At 36.1% G+C, this 21,416-nt stretch overlaps 1 protein-coding gene across 1 annotated transcript in view; it reads right to left on the reverse strand.

Moving 5' to 3' along the window:
* Positions 1-21,416, reverse strand: part of CAMKMT (calmodulin-lysine N-methyltransferase) — a 212,880-nt gene that overhangs the window by 7,477 nt on the left and 183,987 nt on the right. The window contains exons 8-10 of the mRNA XM_063152066.1: positions 13,375-13,449; positions 6,281-6,344; positions 734-865 (exon numbers count right to left, since the gene is read on the reverse strand). Coding sequence (XP_063008136.1) covers positions 734-865; positions 6,281-6,344; positions 13,375-13,449 — 271 coding nt within the window. The remainder of the gene's footprint in view (positions 1-733; positions 866-6,280; positions 6,345-13,374; positions 13,450-21,416) is intronic.

Below are 21,416 nucleotides of genomic sequence, written 5' to 3' on the forward strand. Positions count from 1 at the left end.
GAGGTATGAAAGAAAGATCTCAGAACTGCAAGTAATAAATATGATTTTGATAAGCGCTTCTCCAGGAAAATAAGAAATTCCTAAAAAGTTTTCTGTGAAGTGCCTTCCTCTCCATGTCTTGTATTACTCCACACTTATAAATAATAAAAAAGGAGACTGATAACAGTAGTTTTATGTAAGCAAGCTTAGAAATCACACTCAGATAAGTGCTTTTGACCTAAATCTTGTAGCGCCTCGATCTGACATACAACCCCACAACTGTGAAATTCTGTATGAGATTTAGCAGTTTGAAGCTGCCAACTGACCCAGCCATAAAGCAGCCAGAGATAAGGATTTACGGTACGATATGATACAATTAGACATTCACCTCCCATTTATTTCAGTCCATTTCAGTATATAACCTATTTAAAAGTTGCAGGCTTTTTATTAAAATGTAAATGCTTGTGTGCTGTATATTTATAGGCAGCTAACAACAACAAGAAAAGACTCTTTTAAATTAGATTTCTATGAATGAAAAGGGTAAACAGGAGATGCTTCTGCAAAACTCTTCTAGACATGCAGAGATAAAGGATGGCTCTACCACAAAAATAATCAGATACAAAAATAGCTGTTCAGAAACAGCACACCTAAGGAGTACTTTAATCAAACATTTAGGTTACCTGCCAAAAGGACCATGATCTCTTCAAAATGCAATGCGGATTAAAGTGTTATCTAACACAAGCAGAAAACTAACCTTGGAGTGGAAGTTCGAAATGTGTTCATCATAATTTTCATGTCTTTGGATAGAGAAACCAGCTTTTTCAGCTAGATTGCAAAACTGGTTTAAAGTATTCCCTCGGAGTGGAGCAAATACCATTGCTTTTCCCTGGAACATTAAAAAGAGAATTTATACATTTTTAAAACTGGAAGGGAACCAGATATAGCATACACCTGACTAAGCTTTTAATATGTTCAAGCTGGAAAAGTCAATTGTTCTCTTGTTAAAATACTAAAATAGGGTAACACAAATACTTGTTCAAAATCTGCAAGATTTCTGTGATTAAACAAATGCAATCTAGAAAGTAATAAATAAATAAATATTTTCTTTAGAAAACCGCCAACTGCAATACATCTGCTTCTTTTCATATAATAAGGGTGTCTGTGGATTACCAAAATAAAACACAGAGGAAGGATACAGAACATGCACTCAGTGGAAAATCCATTTGTTAGCTCATGATCATGCAAAGACTGTAAATAATTATTTTCTTTTTTCTCCCTTGCACATAGAAGAGTACCTCTCATTTGCTGTCAGTGGAATTACAACAGTATAAAACAAGGCAAAAAGGGAGGCAAATCAGCCCAAATCATTAATTTTTCAAAGGTATTTTAAACTACCTGAGCAATGCAACTAAATTTGACCTTAAATTGCTAAATTGCATTTAAATCAAGAATTAATGTTCCTGAATACGCATTCTTGTTCTTGCAAGATGATCGGGCCATTTACGAAGCCCAGGCAATACCTTATGGTCCATTACCTTATTTTTTGTTCATCCTTCTGTATTTAAGGAAACAAAAATGACTGTACCTTGAACTGATTTTAGACACTCCGTGGAAAGTACTTGCCCAAAACCTAACCTACTTGATAGAGCATCTCTTGAAGTCTTATTTGCAGAATTAATTCTAATTCGCTGAATACTGTGTCCTGTCACATGGAATGAAAAGTGGTTGAAGAGCTGTAAACAAAGGTTAATATCAGCCAACAGCATATCACACTGAGGGGAGCCATGAAGTTTACTGTAAGTTCCTGTATTTAACTTCTATGTTAATGAGAGCTAAGATTAATTTGTGAGGTGCTGTAATCAAGCAAAGAGACAAAAAACAGTTTTGGGGATCTGAAAAACTTGTGAAAGGATTAGATGCTGTGGGAGCATATTTAGCTTGAGAAAACACAATCTGCAAGCCACAGGAGGAGTGATCAGTACAGAGAATTTCAATAGGAATGCTGGAAAGCTACAATGCTGACACAGACACTTAGTGAAGAGAATAGGGAACAAATCTGTGTCTCACACACACACACGTACACCGAGACAATGCACAGTGAGGCAGCAATAAAAATGCTATGTCAGTACCTATGGTGCTAATGTGCACTTAAAAGATTCCAACCATTAACACCACAACACTATATTTATTCTCACAACAGCTCGGTGAGATAGGGAAATGCTGTTACCCTCATCTTTCTCGTGGGAAATTAAAGCACAAAGGAGTCTTAGGGCAATATCCAAACCAACTCAACTTCTGCTCATTTGTGAAGCTGTAGCTTTAATTCTGTGGCAAAATAAGAGGTGCAAAGGGGTGTAACTCCCACCGAAGGCACTGGAATTGCTTATGTAAATGCTAGGTCTGAATATAGGCTCAGCTCAGGATGGAAAACATTAAACACAGGAAATTCACAATCGGTTCCCTCACATCCTTGGCATGCTTTAATGTCATCAGACAGAAGTGGGCAGTAAAGGGAGCCTTCAGCTGAGGATCCTGCTCCTCCTGCTGCCATCTCAGCTCCCCAGACTGTTGTTCTGCAGAAACCCTTCATGGCATAAGAAGGCCAAGACTCCTCTGGAGACCCTTATTTTCACGATCACTGTAATGGGAAAAATGTCCCTTATCCAGGGCTTACTGACCATATGACCCACATTGGAGCTTTAGATGTGACCAAACCTCATGAACAGAGACTGCTGGAGGTTACAGACCCTACACTGGCCACCAATCCAGCAGCTCTGATGAGGTGCTCGCACAACAGCATCCCTTTGCCCCTCTGGAGTCAGCAGTCCATGCGTTCCTTCTCATATTCTCTGAAGACTACTTTCAATTAAATTTGAAAGAGGAGTACAGTAATCAGTGTCCTGATAAATATGGGATATAATACAGAATCAATCCCCTGATTCTTCTCTTGAAGGACTATCCAAAGTTTAATTCTAATTCAAAAGTGTCTCCTAGGATGATATTTAAAGAATGACATTTAAAATACAAAATGGCTTTTCCTCAGATGGAAAAACACTTCCAGTAAATTTGTGAAAATAAAAAACACAGAGGAAAATGCCAGTTCTAATAGTTTGAAGTGTCACTAAAATGCTACAGTAAGACAATAGGACAGTCATTCATATTTTGGATATGACTTTACTCATCAGTAATTACTAAATGTGGTCTTGTTTGCTGGTACTAAGCTCAATAGCATCCCATTGACTTCATTGGCATTTTGAATAGATAGGCCACAGAAAAATCAAAGCCTTGATAAAAAATTGTTTTTAATTAGGGAAATATGCAAAAAACTAAATGCTTATTCTGAGATTGAAATTAAAAGTAAATATTAATTATATAAAAACCTCCTAATGCTGGCAAATCAAGTAAAATAGGTTGAGAGATATAAGATACAGCCATTCAAGAGAAATTTGTTCAATGTAATATTTCTGTGCCTAATCCTTTGAATGGGTTTAAAGGTGACATTTGCCTCTGTAACAAACTCAGATAGAAAATTCAGCCCTCAGTAAATCTGTGAGCTGGTCATTTCTCTCTGTGGACTTCTTCCTGCACCAACACAACTGTCCATGGGGACAGTACGAGGAACCAGATGAGGGAATGATCAGAGTCTGGTTTCAAAGCAAACAAAAAGTTAACCAGAACACATCATTCTGTGTAATAAGGATTCTAATAGTCAGAAATATCATTCTTATTGAAAAAGGAAATACCACAGATAAATTTTTAATTAACAGTAGGAATGGACTATGTGTTCTGAATCTCTCCTTCAAGAGAGCTTTGGAAGGATATCTGTTATTCTCTATTTATTCCACTTTTTCTGTTGCTAGTGTTGGTTATTTTCCCTAGACTCTTCTAAACTAGTTCTATCCTAGTTATATTTGAAAAATGACTTGCATTTAGGTATGTCAATTTTAACAATTTGTCAAAGTATTACCAAAATGGAAAGTTCTAATTTTGAGACAAAATAATTATTGTAGAAGAGTGAATTTAATAAAAGAAGTTTATGCCTTAGCTTGGGCATAAACTAATGCCCACAAACTATTCTTAATTATTGCAACTAGAAAATAAGTTCACTATTGATTCATTTGTCCTTTAAAAGGCTAACTATAGTGCCATTTAGTAAAGTGCCCTCTGACATTATCCTTAGATTTATACAGGTTAACAAGAGCAGTGAAATTGGTAACTATTTCATACTTGTGATGGCATCTTTTGGGATCTCAAATGAGCATACGTTTTTATTTGTGTCTTTCAAACCATGAAGACATATGCTCAAAGCCATCTCTGCTGAACACGTCCTTTTTGGACAAAAGAGCTCATTTCAGGTGTCTGTACTCCCAGCTCACATCCTATACATTAGTCTGCTGTCCTCTTAGTTAAAAATTACAGTAATTTGCAAGGCCATGCCATAACTGGATATCCATCCATACAGCCATTCATAAAGTAGATTAGGCAACTGAATTTAGTTAAAAAATACCCTTTGGATAGGGATCCAAAACTCTGCAACAGAAATTCCTGCATGGAGCATGAATTTCTTAAGTTAGTTTTGCTGAAAAGAAGTAGGAACCATTTGCTGTGCCTAAAATGGTTATTGACACTGACTATGCTATAGATCACAACGTGCAGAAGCAAACATAATTAGGAAGACAGGCAAGAAAAAGCCTTCTCCCTTTACCCCATCTACATTCACAAAGGAGTGTAGCTCATATGCTCTGAAATATAAAGACATATTCTTTGAATTTGAATTAGCTGATTGGAGTTGAGAGTCAGGCCAGGTTTGGCTTAAAGTCAGCCTAACAATTCCACAGTTACCAGGGCACCTCTTACACACTTCTCTTCCTCCCACTGTTGCTCTTCTTCCCCAGTGTCCTTTCATGGAGCCAGTAGAATGGCACATGAGAATACCTGAAGAACCAGTTGCTGATATTGATCTGGGCTGAAAAAAAATTTTTTGGTATTGCTTTAAACTGGGATCTGCTTTGTGTTCCAGATGACCTGTGGTCCCAAAAATTATTGCAGCTTGACAACTGTTGGTACTTCATGAAAGTCAGAATGCATCACTCTGAGCAGGAGCTGCTTAACCTCTTCTTACTGCCACTGACAGATATATCTGGGTAACCTTCTCCTCAGGGCGGCTTCATTTTTCCTGTCTTCCTGGCAGCCTTGCCCCACAGCTCATTAAAATAATTCAGTCTTAAGTAACTTGCCTTAGGTCACTCAGGAAAGTCTATGATAGAACTAAGAATAGAAACCTGATCACTCTAAGCAAAGAATGGGATTACTTACACAACTAAAATGACTCGGGTTCTTAAGCCTTTGCACGTTTGGATCTTCTATTCCTTTTACAGAGCAAATCTCTTGTACAAAAAGTACAAAAGTACTACAAATTTTAAATACAGTTTGGAAATTCACTGCTAGTATGAAGTGTTTTGTTTTCAAATTGGAAGTTTACCTTATTGGAAGATTTGGATGTTAAACATGAATGATAAAATTTCTGTTTCAAAATCCTACTTAGAGCAATTACTTAATGTTTTCTTCTTTTCTTCTTGGGATATCTTCCCTTCTTTAAATATTTGAGAATATATATATATATATTTTATATATGCACGGAACAGAGTTTTTCTTGCCTGCAAGTCTCTCTGAGTTAAACAGCCCAATAGATTTAAATTGATAAAATATCTTTTGAGTGACACTCATGTAGAACGTGTAATCATTTTATGAAGAACATAATTTCATTATTTTCTAAGGTATAAAACATGTAAACACAGGGCTTACTTCATGGAAATTGTTTTAAGCCACAGTATACATGTAAGCAATTTGCTCATTTTATATAACCATAAATGAAAAGGAAAAAATATTCTTTCATAACAAATAAATACACAATGACAAAGGTTACAATTGAAGGGATTAAAAATGACAGAAGCCAACATAAAAACTTTCAATATCGTATTTTACTTTAATATGAAGACATTATTATCAAAGGAAAATACTTGAGAAACGCTTTGATAAAAATAATCTGACGCTATCTTTGAAGCGGTTTCATTTATTTTACTACCCACTGTGTTCCTTATCAGAAGGCCAAGTATAAGAAGTTTCCTAGTTTATGATTAGGAAAGAATCTGATAGATTAGAAGACTCAATTGAAGTTGGACATAATAAGTATTAAAGTATTACATGACATTAATCCTGCCATTCCATTACTCTCTCAATCATTGTGCACAGACTAATTATTCTGAAGCCAGTGTTCAGGAGAAAATAGAAACATACTTACACTGGGCTGGAGTAATCTCTTTATTGCATCAACAAGGCTAGCTCTGTACCGGTCCAGAAACAGGCTGACATTGAGAAGAGAACAGAATCCAGATTAAAATGGGTTTTCAATTCTAATGATACTAATGCAGATAAGTACAAGGCTAATTACATATGTTTACACAATGCTGTAAACGAGAAACTGTGGTCTACATTTCTATGCAGTTCAGGTACTTTTAACATTTAAAAAGACATAAAAGGAAATACAGTCTAAACAAAACCTAAATTATCAGCATGAAATAAGTCTCTATATAGCTGAAATTCACCAGTCAGACATACTAGCTATTAAAGTAATACTGTATCAGAAATGAGGATCAACCCAAAAAGCTAGCATTTTACATGTACATACAAGGGGGATGGAGTTTTTGGAAATGTTTTCTATTGTATTTCAGGTGTTACTATTAAGGGTATTTTTTTCCCTTCTAACTTCACAGATTTGGCATTAATTCTTACCTATGATACATTTATGCTATATTTCTCTATCTATCTCTAGCTATCCTTGTAAAGATTTACAAGACCCTACCTCCTCCCTCTCTCCAACACTGTTGAAACACAATGGCCCAGATTGTGCAGAGTTGTCATCTCTCAAGAGTGCAACCCTTCATCTCCAGCATGGGTCCCGCAAGGATAGCAGCAGAGTCAATTTTCCCATGCAATGTTGCCAACACGCTCAGCCCTATTTTGGTGTGATTACCTCATGATTTGAGGGGATAATTCATTCTTCATGCCCCTCAGTACCTTAATGTATATACTAATAGTGGCAGCCAGGGTGCCAATCACTCTTGACTAGATATTTGTGGACATGTAGTTACTGTGGATGAGTGCATTTACAATGGTTAGTGAACAACCATCTGATAGCAACTGATGCCTTTCAGTCCTTACTACCGTGGGCTGCATTTATATTGGTGATTCAGATAAGAAACTCTATCAAGCAGGCCACAGATAATGTGATTTTTTTTCTTCTTTTTTTTTCCTTCCCCCCACATTTTCTCTGTAATAAAACTGCTTTCCAGCTTGTGTCAAGTTCAAGTTTCATACTACATGGCATTTTGTCCATTCTCTATGGGTTTTTTAATATATTCCCTTTCCTTTTATTCTCAAACTTCTTTTCTGAAGAGATGTGGGTAATTTTTTTTTCCAGTTTTGAAATTCTGAAAGAACATAAAGAATAGATGGAAACACTGAAGTGAAAAAAGTAGTCTGCCAACCACAGGCCTTTCATCAAGAATAGAAGATGTGTGAATGCAAGGACACTCCACAGCTACCAAGGAGAATACTGTATCATATGCCACAGAGGTGAGCAGCCATGCAAGAACTGTGAATCTTTGCTACTCTGGAACAAACAAAACAAAACTCGCAAGTGACCATACTTCATTAGTAAAAACTGGCAGAACCTCACACTGTTGAGAAAATATAGTAGAATGGATAGCTATATATCTTGAAGAACATTCAACATACCTATATATGTTGAAGAACACCTAATCCAGAAATATGATCTGATTTTTTTCTCAAGAATATGAATTACTAGCTAACAATTTTCCTGATAGCTTGGCTTACAAGAAAATTTGAACTTGAGCAATTGGCACGATGACAACCCCTCAGCCTTGATTTATCTTCCTGGAAGAACTTTACTGAAAACAGGGGTGCCTAAATTTAATTAGTTGAAAAAGCATCTCTTATCTCTGCTGTCTCTGTGGTATTTTAATGACATTCACCTCATGTTGATCCCTATACAGATAGATGATGTAAGACACTACTTCACTGGGAACTTAACCACCTGCAGAAGAAGTGGAATAGATGATTCCTCTCCCAAAAGAATAGTGAAAAGTAATTAATTTTTTCAACATGAAACATTGCAAGCATGCACACATTTAAGACTTCCTGGGATCCTATGTAAACAGAAGCACATTCTGAATGAAAAGTGCATTTATAGTATTTTTATTATTGCAGTGTAGTGGAAACACAATCTTGGGGCAGCTTAGCAGTGTTAAAATCCCCTTTTCATGGACCTGAATACCATTCTCTTTTTTTTTTTTCCAATGAGATAGGGGCACAATTGCTGCTACCAATCTTGTTCCTTTACAATGAGAACTACAGACCGTTGTTTGCCAAAAGCTGAGTGTCTGAGAACTTAGTTTTTTTCTGTCCAACCCCAATAAATATTTTGGTGGCACTGAAGGTATCCATCTTAGCTTAGGAAAGCCAGACAACCTGAGACAGTTGCCCTCCCAGAGACCTGTTCCTGGGAACATGACTTGCTCCAATTGAAAATAGTTTCTCATACTGTGGTTTCCAAACTGTTGCTCTGTGAGCCATGTACTCTGACCAGAAGGAGCAGAGAAGACTGGAAGCAAAGCTACTGCAATGCAATGACTCCAGGGAACATATCTATCCTCCCTCTGAGTCAGGGGGTGCCTTAAATGAGCAAAATCCTGAAGAAGTCATTAGGTAATCGGTGCTGCAGACAGGAACAGCACAGGATTTGGCCCACGCAAGGGGATTAAGTCACGCAGTTTTTCTTACCAGTGGAATTGTATGACTAAATATTACCACAGCAGACTGAAAATGTCCCTGAGAGCATCCTTCAAAGCTCACAACATGTGAGTTCCTGTGTCACCTGCTCTAGGTGACCCTGCCTTGGCAGGCAGGTTAGACTTGGTGATCTCCAGAGGTCCCTTCCAACCTAAACAATTCTGTGAACAGCTCAGTAAAATTAAATAATGCATTGTTCTAAACCACTCACACACAGTTCTCACACCTCAATTCAAATTTGGCTTAAGCCTGCCATTACTTTAGCGGTAATATTTCATGTTTATGTAGCTCAGGACAGGAATAGCAAGGTTTTTCTTGGGTCAGCAAGGAAGTTTCAAATCACAGCAACAGAAAGGTGAGAACACAGCTGATGATTTGGCCTTTGTTTAGGCAATGCTCTTAACCTGTGAAATCTGGATGAACAGGCAGGTGACATTGTCACCTCTCTACTCTCTTACTCTTTAATTAAAATTTTAAATTGCAATTAAAACCAAAATGAAACTTTATACCAAAACTGCAGAGAAGAAGCAGTAAGCCACAAGGAAAAAAATTTAAAAAAACAGGTAGATTCTTAGTTTGCTACATGCTAATATCCTTTTATCTTCTGCCTCACAACAAGAGACATATGTTTTATAGGCTATGATGTGAACTTTTTGGTTTTTTGCATGCTCTGCCATTGGTAAAAGAGTTTACAGGTGTACTTCAGATATTATTACATTCATATGTAGTGCCTAATGTATAAAGCCATTTATTTTTTTGTTCACTTTCAACTACATGAGTGACATAAACTAAAAAGACTCTTATTTCTGTGTCATCAGGTTCCAATGCACTTGAAAGTGTGTGCCAGAAATCAGGCCTAAAATGGAAAGACAGAGGTCTTACAGCATTCCTGCAAAAAGATCTCCTTAAAATAAGTCAAATAAACTAACGGAGACAAAATTGACGTATTTTAAGGTATTTAAAGAATACTTTAAGTTCAGGTCTACATTCCTGGCAAGGCCACAACTCCCCGTGACTTCAGCAAAAATCTCAGCAGTGAAAGTAATGTGGGATAGCTCCCCCTGGCCTCTGTTATGTGAATACTTATGCATGTGCCAAACTTCAAGAATAGAATCATTCTAAGTAAATAAAGTAGGATATTATGCATTTCCAAAACAATACGGGGTTCTAAAACTTATTTTGCCTCTACATCAAATTATTTGTGAAAACTTGCTTCACAATAATGTGAAAGATAAAGTTTTTTATTGTCTCAGTCCTACTGGCCTTTACTCTCTCTTTGGACTAAAAATCTTGGAACTTTTGTCCTCAATAAAGAAGAGTATGTACACTATTTAAATAATTATAAAATCTGAGGCCCTCAAGAATTTTGGGAGAGTCTAATGTTTGGCCTGTCCATTCAGGCACCTGTGATTTTTCCTTGTCTATTCAAACTCACAGTTCCAGCACCTGGCTTTATATCCACAGGTGTAGGTCAGATGAAAATCAAAAATTCTGAGAGCCCTCATTTGGCCTTAAAATGCCGCCTGAAAAATATGAGATGGGTGAACATGTTTTAAAGGTTCCATTATTTCAGTATTATTTTTTACTGTATCCTTTTTTCAAGTGTAGTCCCATATTTATTTTTTTACTTATTTTTATCTAATAGTTGACATTTTAAAAATTATTTCGGAACTGCTGAACCACGAAACTATTTTATTGTCAACATCCTGAATGGTTAAATAATGACTAGCTTTCATAGTTTGCCTCTTATTTATTTTATAATCTAGTTGAGCTACTAAATTTAGCTGTTAACTAATAGACTGTTTGTTCTGGGAAATAACTTATTTTCCACTCCTGCACACAAGGTTTATGAAAGTCTGACTGTAAATATATGAATATAAATATATCGCTGCTTGCTGTAATCATGTACATTTTTACTTGAATCTCCATGTGGATTTGGAATATGTTTATGAATAGAGCTTGTTTTCATGTAAATGGGATCAAGCAGTACCACTGGTTAGCTATTCAGAGAATCAGACAATATCACCCTTGCTGGAAATACTTCAATAAAAATTTATCCATGTACCTAATATTTGAACTCAGATTTTTTGCTTTCTAGTTCTCTGTTCTAATCTCGGATTTTATTGACTGACAATGAGCTACATGATGGTGTTAAACTAAATTAAATCTATTCTATCTGTTTTTTATCACTGCATACTTCAGGTTTCAGCTGAGAAGCTAGAAGAAAAGAGATTTTCTTTTTTCCTCTTCAGTGGCAGCCCAAAAAATTCAGAGAGCAAAAATTCTGCCAACAGTTCTCAAACCGATTATATATCGCTGAAGAGAAATACATGAAAATGAAAAGATGATTTGAGTTTGATAAAACATGGAACATTTCTTTCCTCAGCCTTTTCATATACCATAAAACCTAGTGTCCATAACTAAAAGAATTATTTCTAAAAGAAACAAACAATAAAGGGATTTTAATGTTTATTAAGCTCTATGCTATGCTCATATATCTGTGAGCACTTAAAATAAGAAAACAGAAATAATTTGTGCATAAATCCAAATTCCTTAAACTAACCTGCGCATTTCTATTTATTTTTTAGAAATCTATAAATATTTATACACTTACCTGCATCTTAAGTGCTTCAAAATAAATGTACAAAATGCAGGGATTGCAAATGCATTATGTATTTTACCTGTCATGTCTGATTCTTTGTTTCCTAAAGAAACTACACTACTTCCAAACAGACTGGGAGGGGTATTAGGCCAGAATATTACTGAAAAAAACAACTTAAGTCTCACTCCACTCTGTTGTACTCCCAGCACAAATAGGATGACATGGTGTGAGTATCAAGAATACAAGAGACAGCACAGCCAGGTTGTTTTGATATTTGTGTGAAGAACAAATTTAACTCTAAATCTCTTGGCAAGACCTTGCTTCACCCACATAATCTGGAGAACATCCATATGTGAGCCTTGTCTAAGCCTCCGAGAAGACTGCTGCCCTCCTGCTCATGTCCGCCAGCACTCTGATCTGACTTTCATACTTAATCTGATCTAATCCTGTCCAGCATTAACTTCATCTGTGCAATGAAACCTGGAGTATCCATTCTAATATTTGGTGAGGAAGGCATTTACTAAATTACTTGCTGAAATCATATGGTGTTGTTTAGCTCCTTATTTTAATCAGATGATGCATTTCTGAGGCACATTATCAGCGATTAGTTAGAAACCCTCCTCTGTCCTTTTTGGGAACAAAGAACTTTTCTGAAATTAAATGCTAAGGGAAACAAAGCACTGTTGCATTCTGAGAACAAATAGGTGTTAGAAAAAGGCAAAAGATCACTAAACACATTTTCTCCAGAGCTATACAAAACCAATAACTTGGTGAAATAAGAAGAGTTAGCTTTAATAGCATAATGTGAAAGAAAAACAAAAGCTTTAGAGGAACAGAAGACATTTTAAAAGAACATTGTTTTAAAAAACAATAGACAGCTTTGTACTTCCCTTCCCTTGCCTTTTCCTTTAACTATTTCTAGGTAAGGTACATAAATTTGCTGAACTGAGCAGTTCTAGGAAGTCTCTGCTTTCAGAATTTCATCTCTCACAACAGTTACGAGCCACAAAACACAGACAGCGTTTTTTTTTTGTTTGGATATGTAATGGGTCAAGAGCAAATATCCATGAAGGAAAGACAGATTGGTTTAAAAATATCTATTCTCCTAAATAAAATGTGCACAGTTTTATTTTTTTTCACACTGTCTACATTTATATAACACAAATAATTAGTAATGCACCATTTTTAAAGCTAGCATGCAGCAAATACAGCACAGCACAATCCCACAAATGCAGTATCAGAAAAGGGTTGTGTCAATAATCAAATCTATTTGCATAAATTATTAAACAAGATACCATATTGCTACATGTATCTACCTTTTCATAAATTAAGTGCTGAACTCTTATTTTTCTTACCATAAATTATCTTATAATTACCATCTGCCTGTGTAAATAATATAAAGCCTATACCTCCAGATATTGATGTCAAATAGATTTAAGGAACAGAATGCGATGGAGGTGGAAAAAATGGTTTGAAAATCTCTTTTTCCTTGGAAAGATTTTCCAGGGAGCAAAAAATATATCCCCTTATATCAATAGTCAGATCTTTCCTAAGAAGTAAGCTAATTGAGCTGTTTGTGTTGATAAACTCCCTTTTCTCCAGACTGTTCCTCACTGAGCCATAATTATTTGCAATTTGCCTAAGTCGTCCATTTACTGATACGTCAAGCATGAAACAGAGGCAATTCCAGAAAATGGAAATGCTTCTCAAAATCAATCTTTGGGAAATAATGTGGTAGAAGTTACTGTGTGATAGAAGACTACCTTATAACTGTCACATGGAGATGAATATTAATTTGTTGAGGTTAAGGTGGCTTTGTGCTTCATTTGTTGACTTTGCTTAGCCATCAGCAAGCAGCACAGTACAATTACTCCAGCAAAGCTATTTTTCTAACGTGAGTTTTATGATTTTTATGTACTTACCAGTCAGCACACATAACAATGTCAAAATGTCCTTCCAGTTGAGAGACATCTGTCTCATTATCCCATCGTAAAATGCTAGAGGAAAAAAAAGATTAAAAAAAAGAAAAAAGAAAAAAGGACTTACATTTTTCATCTTGAGATTTTTAAAGTATTAATATTATTCTTATATGAAACAGAAGTGTTTAAAAAAGTGCAAACTTGTTACTTTCAAAGATGAATGCAAAAATCTTATTCTGTACATTTTTAAGGATATAAATCTCAAAGCTAAAGAGCTATTTTTCATTACAGCAGAAGGCAATCCACTCAGATTCTGATGAGTGGATCACCAACAAATATGCATTTCTGAATTAGTGGCACATGCACAGCTTCAGTTTTTTACCCCTTAATATTACTGCATGAAGAAGTGAAGTCAAAGGACCGACAACCTGAATGAAGCACAAATCTGCAGAATAGATTTGATTTCATGGATCTCTGTTACAACTGGCAGGCAATTCAGTTTGTTTCTCATTGATGAAGTGAGCAATCACTTGGGCCGGAGGGAGGAGAGATGGGGTGAAAAAATGCCAAGCTTAACTTCAATGCCAGTAATGTTGCCTCCGGCAAGCTCAAAAATACAGCAGTGCTCACTCTGTCAACACCTATTCTCTCACAGGTGATAAACTATTTAATTCCAAGATACTCAGAGGTAGGCAAAAATTCACATACGTACAAAGTTCTTCTTTGTTTATAAAAGCTGTCGATTTATGTAGCTGCCATAAGGAATTTCAGTACTTTACTCCCATCTAAAATATAGCAACTAGTATTGGAATTTACTGCATACTTTAAATATCATTACCCCAAACATTTGAAGCTGCAATTCTATTTCTAGGCTATTTTAAAAAAAGGGAATCTATCCTTTTTCATTTCCTGGTTATTTATAATAGAAAGTAGATAAATATTTATGGGAAGAGCATTTGTGGGGGAAGGGTCTAATCTGATCTTGTCAGGTTGTGCATGCTTATCTCAGTTTTGTATGAGTCTTGACCAAATAGACCCTTTAGTCTTCCCGCAGCTATAATCTACTTCTGGTTAAAAGCCATCTCCATTCACATCCTACTCCTAATATTTAACCGAGGATCAGTTTGTAACGTGTTCATTCAGAAATGTTCCCTAAGTATACAAGAAGGGGAATTTTGTACATTTACTATGCTGTATGCAAAAAAGGCTCATAATTATGTAGATAAATAGACACAGGGCCATAAAGAATTAAGGTACCAAAATATGCATGTACATGTCCACAGCCACAAAATTTGAGACAGAATGCTTTTAAAACACGGAAATTATGAAAGGAGAGGCCCAGTTGGTTGGCAAAGCTTTGATTGTGTGGGGCTCAATGTAACCGAACAGATCAGGACTCATTAGCCCATTTGCCCTCCTGGAATTTACTGTGACAATCCAAAGACAGAAAAGAGTAGATTAATTTAATTTTTCCCCCTCAAATTGAAAGTAATCCAGATTTTAGAAGCCTAGGTAGCTTTGCACACTGGCACGCAGCAGGCATCCAGTAGTGGAAAGTGACAAAGGAGAGTTCTCACTCTCAGCTGCTGGCTGCCTGCTGGCTACCAGCGGCTTTTTCAACCCTGTTTCCGTGGAAACTTAGGTTAGAATGGTGAAAATTAGGTAAAGGTAAGTTTTGTGGGTTTAAAGCACGCACTCTAATACTTTAAGAAGCCTGAAGCAGAACTGGAAATTGGTAGAAGAACTGTGAGCCTTAAAAGGCCACCTTTGGTTCTCATTGCTACAGAAACAGAGATCTGATCAGTACCAGTATAGATATTTGAATTATGATTTTTTTTAACCCATATGTTTACTATCCTTCACACATGCAGTTGGGAAGGAAGCACAGGTGCCTCCTCCTGCAAAAAAACCAAAACCAAACCTAACCACCCTCCCTCACATTACTGTCAGCTTTCTGCTGGGCACCTGAAACACAGTATTTTTTGTGCACTCCTACTGTAGGCACAGAGGAGTTTGTGTCAAGAGGTAAAAGCTCATAAACCAAAGTGCTGAGCAAAGTATGGAATTGATGAGTTTCCAGGAGCATGAGCAGTGGTGCAACATGGCTGGCATCCCTATTGCTAAAAGGAGAGAGTAAGGGCACCACATCCACCCATAAGCCAATCTTTCTCCCTTTTTCTGACCTACTACAGGGGCTGTTTTTGGTCTCTAGCTTCAGTACAGCTGCATTCATGAAGATATCATAATTATGCAAAGGCCAATGAAAAATTTACCAATTCAAAATGAACTTTGCCCTGTATTTTCCAAAAGTACAGGAAAATCTTTATTTCTGCAGGGAAATCACCATGTAAACCAAACATTACTTGTAAAAACAATAATCACTAGTGGGACTCATCCTGCTCTGATTCAGGATGCATGCACACTGGTGGGAGAGATGGAAGTACAGGCTGTATGTATTTATCCATGCTATCTTTAGCTAAGTGCAAGCGTGACTGGTAAAGGAGACGCAGCCAGAGATGTGAAATGCAGTACTGGCTGCAACCTCCACAACAGTTCCAGCAGCTTACTCAGGGCTCCCCTATCTCCACTGTTACCTGCTTCCATAGATTTGCAGGAGCTGCCTTCAAACATCTGCACCTGCACCTGCAAAGCAGATACATCCCTGCATATCTGGGAATCAGAATCAATTCTGCTCAGAGTTGGCACAATTCTGTCATTAACACTGATGTCAGAATCAGCCTGGTTCTGAATCAGCTATTCTGAGTTCTAGTGCTAACAAAAACAGTGAATTACTTATGTAAATACCATCAACTAGCAAAAAAGTAATTTTGTTATCCAAATGCAATTCCTGACTGCAAAGTACAGAAAAATACACCGATATTACAAAACAATCCCGAAAAAGGTAGCTAAATGCATGTATCTATATGTAGTAAGGGGGTGAGGAGCCGTAATTTTTTCATGGATTACTGAGGATGTGACTCTTGGACTTAGTGGTCAGACCTGAAAGAAATACTGAAGGCACCATGAAGAATGCTGATTGCATTTCCATTAAAAAAAAAAAAAAAATTACTGCCAGGAAATCCAGAAAAGTGGTAGCAATGGAAATCTGAAAATCTCAGTTTTTATGAAATTTCCTTTTAAAAAGTAGAAGTAAGTATAAAAATACCACACCACAAAAAGTCTCTTAAATTGCCAGTATTGTGTTGAGTGCCAGCATCAAGAAAATGCAAGCCTACTTGTTCCCTTTCCTCTTGCTCCTTTACAAGTATAATAAATTAGTTTACCTAAGCCACATTTTTCTCTGAAGTCACTTTTCTTCCAGCAAAGTAAGTTTTGAAGCAACATTATTTTTATGCCTTTCTTTTGAGGGAAGATGCTACAGTACTAAGAACTGAAATTACACTGTACATTTGAGAAATGGGCTTTATTTCTGTTCAAGCCACAACTTCAGTGCTTTTTTTTTGTAAAAATCCCAAACAAACTAACACGCTTAAGGCTGTGTAAAGCCCACTTGACACTATTTTGTACTGACTAATTTAAGTCATGCAGGTTTAGTTTCTAACAAGTGAAAACAGGCAACTGAATTTCAGCAGAAAAGGGTCTGAGACCCAATGGAAATATAAAACAGTTGAGAGCTCTTTTGGTCTACAAGAAGAACATGAAAAATGAAATAGGGTGCAAGAGAAAAACACTACTGCACTGTTCAGCTACTATTTAGGTGAAAGTGATGGTAGCTGAAACTTGATACCCACTAATGGCCGATTTATGGCCTGTATCAAATGAATTTGACCAGTTTTCAGAGGAGAAGTACTACAATTAGCAATCTTGAGGGTAGTCCTGGCAAGAAGGACAAAGTCTAAATGAGCTATGGAAAATGAACCATCCTCTCACATGCAGAGGTGGCTTCTCCACGTCAGGGGTAAAGCATACTATCAAAATAGTCGGAGAAAAGATGTACTGATGCTTTAGTTTGCTAGGTTGTCTACCTTTTAACATTATGAAGAATTCTGAAACAAATTCATTTTAAAAAACTCCAAACACAACACAGGACACAATCAAAGAAACTCTTCATTTTTCCCCTGTTTTTTCTTTTTAATTGACAAGTCATAAAATGTGATTAAGTTAAGAATGAGAATTATATTAGAACATAAAGATCAAGTAAGAAAATATGAGACTTAAAGCACATAAATGTACCTCCAAATAGCCCCATGTATTTCAAAGAAAAAAAAAATTGTAATAAAATAGTTAATGTTGCAGGGATAGCTACAGCAGCCAAGGCTTCCCCAGTACAGTAATTCTAATTTATGGAGGATAGCCTGACAAATGTCAACACTCTTTTCCTCACACTGGTAAAATATCTCAGCAACCTACAACAAAAGACCTGATTTTACCAGGTTTTATTTCTCATGCAAAATTCTTCATTACTATTATTATTCAACTTCTGTTATTCAGTGTTTGTCTTCCTAGTGTGTCTAGGCAGGTAACTTATATGAGAAAAAACAGGTTAAGTCTCTGATTGTTAAAACTTGAAACATTTCCAAGACCCTCTGAGATGTTCTTATGATGAATGGCACAAGCTAGAGTAGCTCTCAAATTAGCAGATAAGTAGTTGTGCAGATAAAGACAAAAATTCAAAATTAGAAAAAAAGGACAAAAGCCTTACTTGCTTCAAAATGCATTAGTAGTTTTAATAAGGATTTTTAAAATCATCCCAATTAGCAGATGAACAGCTACCAAGAATCCCTATCTACCCACCTCTTCTTTTCATATTTTAATTTAAGTTTCAATCTTTGAAAAGCATTATCATTGGAAAGTATACAGGTTCAGGTAAAAGGTTTTGTCTGGAGGTTTATATGACTTTTTCTATGACATTAAGCAAGCAAGTTCATTAACACATTAACAAAAGGTATCATCAAGATGTTTCTCTGCACCTTGATCTTGGTTTGAGAGTCCTTAGTTATGTATAAAGATCAAGAAGACGGATTTTAATCTAGTGATAGAGGCAATGTGTACACCTATCATTATAATTCTTCTGGGAAATCTTGCAAAATTGCCTACTATAATTTCCCCATCTTTCTTATTATATTCTCACAAGGCTGCTCTTATTTCTCCGCCTTCTTTCACCTTCTGCCTTTCTTACTTTCACTGCTTTACTTTGCTTTGTGTTCTTATCCATTATCTCAATTGCTACAGTGCATATCTGGTTTGAAGGGACCAAAGTTAAGCTTTCAACTGCAACCATTTTTCCTTTCCTCTTAGATTTCTAAGCATTACTAATGTGATATTTACAATTGTCAATGGGCACATTCTTCTAACAATGTCCTTGCAGATTTTGGCAACTTCCATGTCACTGATTTGCTCTTCTCAAAGTATACCAATGATTTTTCTCAAGCTAGACTTAATATCTGCACTTTATTCTCAGTCTCTTGGACATTTTATCTCTCTTAAAACCAATATATCTTGTTCTTTGTTTTAATTCTTAATTCCACTGTTTTATGCTTGCGTTATTTTAATAGTCTTACAATTTTTAAAATATGCTCCTCTCAAGATTATCTTCAGACATTTCCCACATTTCTCATAATTTCACAATGCTCCACCTCAGCCTTTTCTTCCTCTGAATTTTATTTTTGGGCTATCTCATCCATAAAAGCTAAAAACCTACTCATTTCTCTACTTCATACTGTGCATACAGACCCTTAATTCAGTATTTTTAGAGCCTCAGTGAGTGAGAAGCTCATTGCATATAAAGTACCACAAGGCATTGTAACTACATTTTATGGATCATCATTTTGGACATAACCATGAATTCTAGTCTGTAATCTAGGCTTAGCTTAGACCTTTCTTTGTGTCTGCATAACTCAGCTCTGCTGGTTATTTTCTCTGCATAGTACCTCTCAGAAGTTTCTTACCAATCCACTCAACCTCTTGACCATGTCATCATCACTTACATCTAAACATCACAATATTGTTCTCTCTGTGCGTGGAAAATGCAGGCTTGCCATATTAATATTTATTCAGCAGGCTGCTACAAAGATTGTTTTTCTTGCCTACAACTCTGATCTTGTCATCTTTCTCTGTCCTGCTCCAGGTAAGTTGCAAGTTGTCATTTCCAAACGCTTCACAACAGTTCACATCCCTATTTTTTATCTCTCATTCAATATTGAAAGGACAAGTCCCTTCTTTAATCAGCCCTAATGTCAGTCTACATCTTCCACTTAACTTTTCAACCACACACCTGTACAAATTTCTTCTGCTATGTTATTCACAATATTCACAAATGCACTCCATTATCCTTTAAACTGTCCTTTAAAATAGCACCTAAAAACTGAGAAGAGGCTCTTGTGCCTCCAACTCTCATACTTGCTTCAATTATCCTTGTTATCCTTCCTCACCATATGTCTCTCTGGTTTTAGATCCTAGATTCTCTAACACAAGCTGCCTTTTTGCTCTGTGTTTATAAAGTATCTGGTACAACAATTCATGATTAAACCTCATCACATTAACATGGTAATATAAAAGAAGAAAAAAGCCACACCACCCAACTCTGGGCCTCTTCAATATTTAGATATTCTATGATTCCATGACCCTATCTAGATTTTCTGCCTAAAAGTTCCTTTTAAAAAGTGCATTATAAAATTATACACTTTCCTTATTCCTCATTTTAAGAACATATTTTCTCTTTCGTATTTTGTACAACATATTTTGCTAAAATTCAGATGGGAACATTACAGCTTTGTCTTCAAAACTAACAGTACTAACACTTACACATTTGCTGTGTATCAAAAGCTACTAAGTTTTTGGGACATAATTAATGCACTGCATGTAAATACAACTGTTGTAGAATAAATCTTTTCATTTTGTAGACACGTCACAAGCCAACATTCAGCACAAATATGGCTATTGATTTAAAAGAAGGGAGAATATCTTGTACGAAAAAGACATTAATAAAAAAATACCAGTGATGTTTGTGAATTTGCCTTTTCACATCCTTCCTCTACATCCATACATTCTAAATCAGTCTTTATTCAGAAACTGACTACCGCTTTTAGCAATGGCCATGAAGCACATTTGGGAAGAAAAAAAATGTTTCTCAATTACATGGTATAAAAATATATAATTTCAAAGTGCAAGACAGCATAGGCATATGTGACAGTACTGCACTGACAGACTTGTGTAAAAATAAGAAGGAAAAGATCAGTTTCTTGCTCTATAGTCTATTTAGGAAAATAGTCTACCCATGGGGAGGATAATCAAGGGAACCAGAAGAAAAAACCCAAGAATGTAAAGTGAACAATGCAGGTGCAGAAGCACTGAATGGAGGAAAACTTAAATACAGCAGAGAAGATGTAGCTCACAGGTATTTAAATTCTAAGGGCAGAAGACACCACAACATCCAAGATTTTCAAAGTTCTGTATCAAGCCCATATATCTCAGGAAACTAATACTTGTGTTTCAGAAAGATTCAAACACATTCACTGCTTAAGATACTATCACTTCCCATGGAAAGATGTTCCAATGTATTATCATTCTGTCAAATCTCATTTTTTTCTAGGCTCAATTTGCCTAGCTTCAATTTCTGTATCTTGTTAAGTACTTGTAAACTAGATTAAAGACTGATCTTCTGTTTAAGATTTATTTTTTTCACGAGACTTTCAGATCAAACTGAATTAATTTCTTAACAATCACTTTCTTTGACAAGTAAATGAAGCTCTTTAACTCTCTCATTTCCAAACCCTGATTCACTCTTCTGCCCATTTCCTGGACCTCATCCATTTTCAGTATCCTTGGTTAACTTTTGAATAACTCCTAATGAAATAAACAAAGACAACACTGTAAACATAATCTTATTGAAAATAAAGTTTGTTATGGCAAAGATTAGCTGAAACTGTGTAAGATGTACATGATGACTGCCTACTAATGTAGAGCCAAGGTAGACAAGGAAGGGTAGACAAAGGTACAATGGTAACATCATAAACCAGGAAATAACATAGAACATCACTGGAACGACGGATCCAAAAAAGGAATTGAACAAATAATCTTCAGCT

Source organism: Melospiza melodia, chromosome 3 (assembly GCF_035770615.1).
Source record: "Melospiza melodia melodia isolate bMelMel2 chromosome 3, bMelMel2.pri, whole genome shotgun sequence".
In the NCBI taxonomy this organism is placed as follows: domain Eukaryota; kingdom Metazoa; phylum Chordata; class Aves; order Passeriformes; family Passerellidae; genus Melospiza; species Melospiza melodia.